We start from the raw sequence: 8401 nt of genomic DNA on the forward strand, positions 1-8401 counted from the left end.
ATAAGGCCAAGTATGGAAACATGTGCTTGTAATCTGAGCAGGAGGAAATAGAGACAGGAGAAGCCTGTGGCTCAGACCAACATAGCCTGGTCATTCAAGCTCATGACCAATGAGAGTCCTTGTCTCAAAAAATAAGGTAGATGACTCCAGAAGAGTGACACACTTGAGGTTGATGATCTTTGGCTTACACACATACACACACACACACACACACATACACACACACCACATGAATATGCATATACACAAATTCACCTATTACTACAATGTCAATTTTATGATGTATTAACTTCCTCATGGCTCTCCTTTGCTATATCCTCTTTAGTATATCATCGTCTGTACCTGGCTCTGATTCACAGATCCAGACTCACATCTTCCTACTTGCCCCCTTCCTTCACCGTAGAGGTCTATACCCTAAAGCTTCTTAGACTCCTTTCACAAAAGAATATTCAAAACACAACAGCACCGTCCTTTGGTGAGCATTCTTACCATCCACTCCTTGTCCAGAGCCTGTGCCTTGTGAGGGGTTTAAAGCCCAGTGTAGCTGACGCTGAAATTCAGCTCGGTCTTCCGTATGGATAAGCTCATATACACTCTGATGAATGACATCAGACTAAAGAAAAGTAACACAAGGAAATAAAACTAGTGATTAAAATGGGTTTAATCATGCAGTTTGAAAACCTGTCTAGATCAGCAGGTGCCTGCTAGAGGAGATGAACTGGACCCAAGTTGGTTTGCAAAGCCCCTCAGTCACCCATACAGGGAAAGCTGGAAATCAGCACTGTGACGGATCAACTGAGTTATCTGCCGTCAGTTCCTGATGGGAACATTCTGGCTCACAGGTGCACCTCCCCACTCCCCGAACGTACATTACTAAGATCTGCTTATATTCCTTATCCACGCCATGCCATTTATGACCTTTTAAATCCAACTTCATCCACAAATCCTTTCATCAGCACCTAGTCCTCTGTCTTCTCTAATCTTAACATGTAACTTGTATTTTCCTTCACTGTTCCATCAACATTTTCTTCATACTAAATTTTCTTTCCAAGTAGCCTCCACAATAAGTGACCCAGCCTTACTCAGTCAGAATCTTCCCTCCTTGTGCCTTGAAGCTTTTACTTCAGGACTCAGTAATTAGACTTTAAGAGTTTTTCTAGCTTTTCCTTTGGTTGAAATTATGGTTTGAAACATATTTTCCATACATTATACACACACACACACACACACACATATATATATATGCAAAAAAGTTCCATGTCACACTGTTATGTGTGATGATATTGTATGTTCTGTGTTATTTTACATGATTCTCTCCTAAGCAATGAAATCGAAAGTTTGACTCTGACTCACTCCATCACCCAAACTACTACCCATTAATGGGTGGCAACTTATAAGCTTTAAAAATGGAGTTTTAATTTACTATCCATATCAGGTATGAATATCTTTTTAAAAAATACACAGAATGAGTATATATAGAAAAATAAGTTGGAACACAGCTAATCTCTTAGATTTTCTTACATGATATAAATCATAAAAGTAAGTAATTCATTAAACTTCAAACAGGCTTTTCTATAGACAATATACTTTTTTAATAAAAAAATTAAAATTTAGATTTTGTGGCACTAGCCAAATTCCATCACTTTAATCATCTACCACTGTCTCCCTAGAAACCTAATCTTCTAGTATTAAATTATCTCTGTGGGATCAATGACATAATTATCAGAGTGATTTGAAATAGAACCATGCACTTTCTCTTAGACAGAAACCATCAGTAGATTTTTAAACTGTGTATATGGTGTAGTAAAAACTGGTTTCTGTATGTGTTCCACAGCCTGTGCTATACAGACCAGCAGCCTTGTGAGATTCACAGAAATGCAAACTCATGGCCCACACTATGACCTACTGAATTGGATTATCTGGGAATGGAGCCCAAAGATTTTATCAAGTGTTACAGGTGATGCTTATGTTAGAACCAGACATAAGAAAAGCAAGCATTCAAGTGTACTTACAATTTGTTCTCAGATCATTATCAGATGCTCTTGTCCCTCAAACAAGCCAAATGCTTCACAACTCCTTTACCTCAGTATCCACTTAAAGCTGTGCTGAACCCTCGCCTCCTCCAGGGACCTCCTGTCTATGGCTAGCAGTACTTTTCTCTTCCCGTGTGCTCCTTCATCCACTACCTGAGCACTGTACAGCTCAGGCACCATGTACTTCTTTCATGGTACTCTCCATAAACAAGCCACAGCATTCAGAATTAACAGTAGAAACCACAGTAGTTTACATGTGCCTTCTCATAGCACTCATAATTTCCCAAATGTTTTGTGTGCTCTGGCTTGTGTTACCTGACGGCAAATGCTCTGACTGCTTCTCTAAATGCTACCTGCTGGCATTCCTAAACACTCCTTATACCTAAATATTCCTGTTTCTCATTCTCTCTATTTCTCCCCCTACCATACTGATGACTGAACCCAATGTAGCCAGCAGAGCGACATCTGTAGCCTCCCGAAAGTTTCTTGCACATACGAGAGCATGGGTAAATGCATGAAGAAACACAACAGCCATGAACCAAAGTACCAGAACTATAAATTATCAACATCAGAAAAATGCACTAGCTGAAAATGTATTTTGTATTCTTATATCACATATTTTAATCAATGTTTTACATATACAAAGGGTCAACTTTGCTCTTAAGTTATAAAATAGATGAACAGTAAAAAAAAGTTCATTTTTAAAGCAAAAAAAAAAAAAGTCATTTTAAATGACATAAGTATACTCACTTGCTGAAATCCCAGGTAATCTTGGATAGTAGAAGAAGCATAAAAGACCAAAGCATCAGTTGTGACAACCAACACAAAGCCATTGAGTGCCTACAAGTAAAGAATGATGTAAAGTAAATGACGGAGCTTAAAACTGTTACTCATGGAATCCTCATCCATTGCTTCTGGGATTGCAAACTGGTGCAACCACTGTGGAAATCAGTACAGAGAATGCTTAAAGAACTAAAAATACATCTTCCCTATGACCTGGCTACACCTTTGGGCATATACCCAAAGGACTCATTCTATTACAGAGATACTTGTACACCCGTGTTTGTTGCTGTTTTCTTCACACTAAGAAATGGAAACAACCTTAATGTCCATCAGCTGATGAATGGATAATGAAAATGTTGTACATTTACACAATAGAGTTCTACTCAGGGATAAAGAAAATTGAAATAATGAAATCTGCAGACAAATGGATGGAATTAGAAACTGTTATACTAAGTGAGATAACACAGACTCAGAAAAACAAGTGATGGAGTATCTTCTCTCTCCTTTGTGGATCCTAACTCCAAATCCTTAGATGTGAGTATATATCCTGATAAAATCACAGGAGCCAGGGAAATGGAAGGGAACGATGGGGGAAAGGAGCTCAAGAGGGGGATAGTATGAGACAGGTGTTATCAAGGGGGAAATGGGGAAAGGGAGGTGTTTTAGCTGGGGAAGGAGTAGGGGGGGCTATATGGGGGAATGAAGGGAGAAATAATGCTTGCATGATATGAAAACCAGAGGGAAATATATTAGTACAAAGTCCTATTGAAAAATACACATACAATATATATATGAGTAACTATGTATAGCTGAAGGTCATATAGCAAAAAAACACAGTGCCAGTCAGGAGAAATCTCCCTTTGAGTTGCTGGTCAGGGTAATTCAAGAGACTCCCCAAGAAACACAGGATATTGCCACAGCCCCTTGATTGCCTCCCAGAATTTGAAGGTGAGATCCTATTGCTGAAGACAGGCCATACTTCAGACACAGGACTTGGAGCAATAGAGCTGGAACTGACCTGGAAGCCTCCTCCCTGAAGACTAGCTCTCAATGGTATCAGAGGATGCTATGTAAACTGCCAAGGGAGAAAAACCAATCAATAGTCCTACCCAGCTGTAAAGCCTAATAAACAATCACTGGCCCAGCAAACTACTGCTAGTAGAGCAGTAGTGGCATTTTTATCTTGGAGGTTATCAACAGCTGTCTAATTAGAATTAAGGCCCACTCAATGGAAAGGAACTTATATATGGTACTGTAAACATAGCCATAAACATAATGGCTGATGAGGTCATAGATCCTAGGGAAAAACCTTTTGCCACATTCCTAGACTAATGTAATTTTTTACTGTATTTCAAATACGCATTCTTACATTTATAGACAAGTATACCCCCCCACCACTCAGAAAAGAAGCTTCTTTTTGCAACAGATGGAGACTATTACAGCGTTCCACAACTGGTCAAATGCAGAGAATTAAGTGTCTGAGATGCCTAGCCCTAAGTGACACATTTTCAATGCAACTTCTACACATAAGATGAATGCATCTCTCAGCTCTCACCAGAAAGGTTTCCTTATGCAGCAGATAGTGATTAATACAGAAATGCACAACTGGCCAATGTGCAGAGAACAAGAGGCTGCAGAGCGCTCATTCCTGAATAGAACACCTATTTCAAACTTCTGCTCCTCAAGACTCAGGGTTCATTGTGGAAGAGGGGGGGTGCAAAATTGTAAGAGCCAGAGGTGGTGGGTGAGCACAAGGAGGCAGATTTCCAGACAGCTGGTCATATGCACATATGAACTCACAGTAATGGTAACAGCATGCACAAGTCCCATGGAATCTAAAACCAGACAAAATCCCAACACAGACATGGGGATGTAAGAAATTCCAACCCAACCTAAGGAACTTCTGGCAACTGATGGCTGCTGGGAGCAGGAGAGACAGTCTCCTACAGGGATGGGACTCTTGGTGGGCTGATCTGGCTCCAGTGGATGGACCCATGACAGGGGACATGTGGGAACACAGGTAAGACCCTATGGGCCATACTGTGTGTGTGTACATATATATATGGAGAGAGAGAGAGAGAGAGAGAGAGAGAGAGAGAGAGAGAGAGAGAGATGTATTGAAGAATTGGTGGTGGGGGTGGGAGGCAGTTGGGGGAGGTGCAGATGGGGAAGGGGATCTAAATGTCATTAGACTGTACTGTATGACAATTACAAAAATTCAATAAAAATATTTGAAAAACTGTGACAAACATTGACTCTTAGGTAAAGATTGTTACTTTTATTCCTGAAAATCTCTTCAAAATGATTAAAATTATTATACCTAGCAAACAGACACACCACATACCTGTAGAATGGTGAGGATACAGTCCCACCTCTTACTTGGCTGAGGAAAACCTTACATCTAAATTTAAAGTTCAACCAGAGTCATATTAATAGAATATTCTTTTTTCTTTACTTTTTAGATTTCTTCTTTCAAATGTGTTGCATCTACTTTTTGCTAAAATTCAGCTGTGAAGAAATCATCCAATACAATTACACTTTTTTCTTGGAGGAAGAAGGCAGGAACTGACACTCATTAGACAGCTAAGTTTGGAAAACGAGGTAGAATATTTTGGTTTGTACAAAAATATTTCAAGCACTAATAAAATGTAAAATTTGGATGGTTCAAAGAATTATAAAGACATCAAGACTTTTATCGGAACACATAATGCACATAAAATATATAAGGAATTCAAATATAATACACAAGATATGTAGCAAATACATATATTCATTAACATCTAATCTGTTTATGAACATATTCATGTTTAAATATATTATCTTACATGTGCTATTTATTTCTATTTTCTTTATTGGCACCATATTTTTTCCTCTTCCACTTGCCCAATTATTATTAATATTCTATGCTTTTTCCTTTTCATAGCCTGGAACTTAGTCTTTTTTTCATTCCATTAGTGTTTATTTAAGTTCAATGTTAATTCATAGCTTTACTTTCTCCTTGGATAACAAAAATATCTGCACTCAATTTAACTATCCACCGTTATATATTTTTAAAGTTCTTTTTTAAAGTTCTTACTATTTCTTATTTCTTGCTTAAATTCAGTTGGCACTTGATGTATTTTGTTAAGTGATCACTTATGTCTATGTTTTAGTGTACACACACACATACACACACACACACACACACACACACACACACACACACACATACACATAGATCCTCAGCTAAGGGTGAGGTAGAAGACTTATGACTGAATATATACAATTTGTTTAACTTTTGAGAAGTTAAAATGAAAGCATAGTTAATTTTTGCTCTCAGGAATTTGGGTATAATTACATAACTGTAATAAAAACAGAGGATTATTAGGCTATATTCCAGCAACGACTGAATGACTCAATCGAGTTAACACAACTTAAGTGGCTACTAGTCACAATGCAAACTGAGCTTTTCTACTTGGTTTACTGGATAGGCCTGAAAATGATCATGTAAGGCCCAAGCACAAGCTCATTCTATCTTATCTCAACAAAAGAAATAAATATAATGCTGTGGGAACCAAGCATAATATCAGTTCTAAGAGAAAAAAATGTATATTCATAATTTTAAAACAAATTCACTGGTAAGTCTATTAGAAACTCTCAAGTTGCCAGGTGTGGTGGTACATGCCTTTAATCTCAGCCTGGGGAGGCAGAGGCAGGTGGATCTCTGTGAGATCAAGGCCAGCCTAGTCTACACAGCTCCAGGCCAGCTGGGACTACAGGGAAACCTTGTCTCAAAAAGACCAAACAAACAAACAAAACCTCAAGTTCTAAAGCATAGAATGAAAGTTTATTGTTGGAAAAATCTGAAACATGTTAGTATGTCACACATAGTTTCTAAACAAAATATATGTTGCATTATATATTAAAAAATAAAAATCAAGAACAGTTTTCTTTTTTAATTTTTTATTTGAGCTACATTCTTGAATGTGTGCAGAGATTCATGAAGAGATTCAGCATGGAGAATGACCAGACCTCTGATAAACCTGCTTCCCATAAGTCCATCTGCCATGTGCTAGTGAACACCACTATGACAGTTCACACAAGAGTGGCACAGTGATAAACAATTTGAAACAATTCAAAGATTGGCTCATGAATTTCCATTTATTGGCAACTGTCCTTGGAAGGAACTGTATTTACTAGATTACCTGTAGTAAGTATTCTCCTTCTTGCAAGTCCAGACCATCTCTGAGTTGTGTTCTATACTTATCCTGGCCTCCATTTCTGTCAGCAGAGGAGGATTTTAAGGCAACTACAGAAAAAATAAAGAGGAAGAAATAATGACACAAAAAGCGTATACTTAAGCTAAAAGACCAACAGAAACCCTTTGAACACCAGAGATAATTTGAAAAACGCAGGTATGTGATATATTATGGTGTGAGAGGCAATATAACTGAACAGAATAATTATTGCTACCATTTACTTAAGCATTTTATCATGGGCTTCCAAATATCCCATTTAAAATCACATGCCTAATGTAGATGATAGAATCAGATACAAATCTTAGCTCTGCCACTTACTAAGTAAGCAAATGCACATAAATCCTTGGAGGTTGTTTCCTAATCTGTGAAATGGTGATTAAAAAAACAACCAACAAAAACCAGTCCATCCTGCAAAGCTGTTGTGAAGAGTAACGAGAATATCCATGCAGGCCCTGACACAGCACATCAGGAGTTCAATAAATAGGAGCCTTAACTGGCAGTGTTTATGAGTTTCAGGACTGCCTTATTATAAGAAACAATCTTCTAAATGCTTTAAGTTCTTATCCTTTTGTTTTTTCTGATACCTTTTTAACCTGTGATAGTTAAATACTGACTTGGCAGCCCTCTCCAGAATTATTTCATTAGATTTTTATGTGCCAAAATCTTCTGGCCCAAGGGAAAGCCTGACTGACCAATCACCAGGCTTTCTTGGTGAGCAAAGCATCACATGAACCATCCTCATGTTTGCAGTGCACTTTCTGGTAAATCATCATCAATATATGTGTCACAGCAGGATCTCATGCCAAGATCTTGTCTTTGTAAAAGTTGAAAGATAGCTCTGAGAAAGAAGAGGCCAGGGCTTGGCCTCTGTGTAGAAAAATTCCAAAAGGCCAGAGAACAGATTTCCTCAGGCCAAAAATTAGTGTGAGGCAAATTAATCTAACAGTTAAGCAAAACTAAAAGGAAGTTCTTAAATGTTTCTCACTGAAATGCACAAGAGAAGGGCCTCTTCTTCCTTTCTGATTCTGCATTATCTATTGTTGCTTGCTTTAATGGCTAACGAGCTTGATACACTAAAAGCTCACAATGCCAAAGTTAAGTAAGGACACTGCTACTTTCCCTCCTGTGTGAGGTGCAATTTAAGAGTTTTACCAAGTAGGACCTGAAACCAAAAGAAGGCAACAAAGACAACCCAAAACTTCCAAAATAAGCAATGCAAGTCTAAGACTGGACAGATAACAAAGTATCAAAAAAATTTTTTAAAATTTTTTAGAAGAAGCATTTCATTACAGCTTTAACATTTTCTACAGAAAGAATAATGATGTTGAGAAGGGGTCAACGGGAAGT

General features: G+C 37.9%; 1 protein-coding gene across 1 annotated transcript in view; it reads right to left on the bottom strand.

Moving 5' to 3' along the window:
• Positions 1–8401, bottom strand: part of Ahr (aryl hydrocarbon receptor) — a 46079-nt gene that overhangs the window by 15451 nt on the left and 22227 nt on the right. The window contains exons 3-5 of the mRNA XM_008832722.3: positions 7001–7104; positions 2784–2873; positions 490–613 (exon numbers count right to left, since the gene is read on the bottom strand). Coding sequence (XP_008830944.2) covers positions 490–613; positions 2784–2873; positions 7001–7104 — 318 coding nt within the window. The remainder of the gene's footprint in view (positions 1–489; positions 614–2783; positions 2874–7000; positions 7105–8401) is intronic.

Source organism: Nannospalax galili, unplaced genomic scaffold (genome assembly GCF_000622305.1).
Source record: "Nannospalax galili isolate Female #2095 unplaced genomic scaffold, S.galili_v1.0 scaffold450, whole genome shotgun sequence".
In the NCBI taxonomy this organism is placed as follows: domain Eukaryota; kingdom Metazoa; phylum Chordata; class Mammalia; order Rodentia; family Spalacidae; genus Nannospalax; species Nannospalax galili.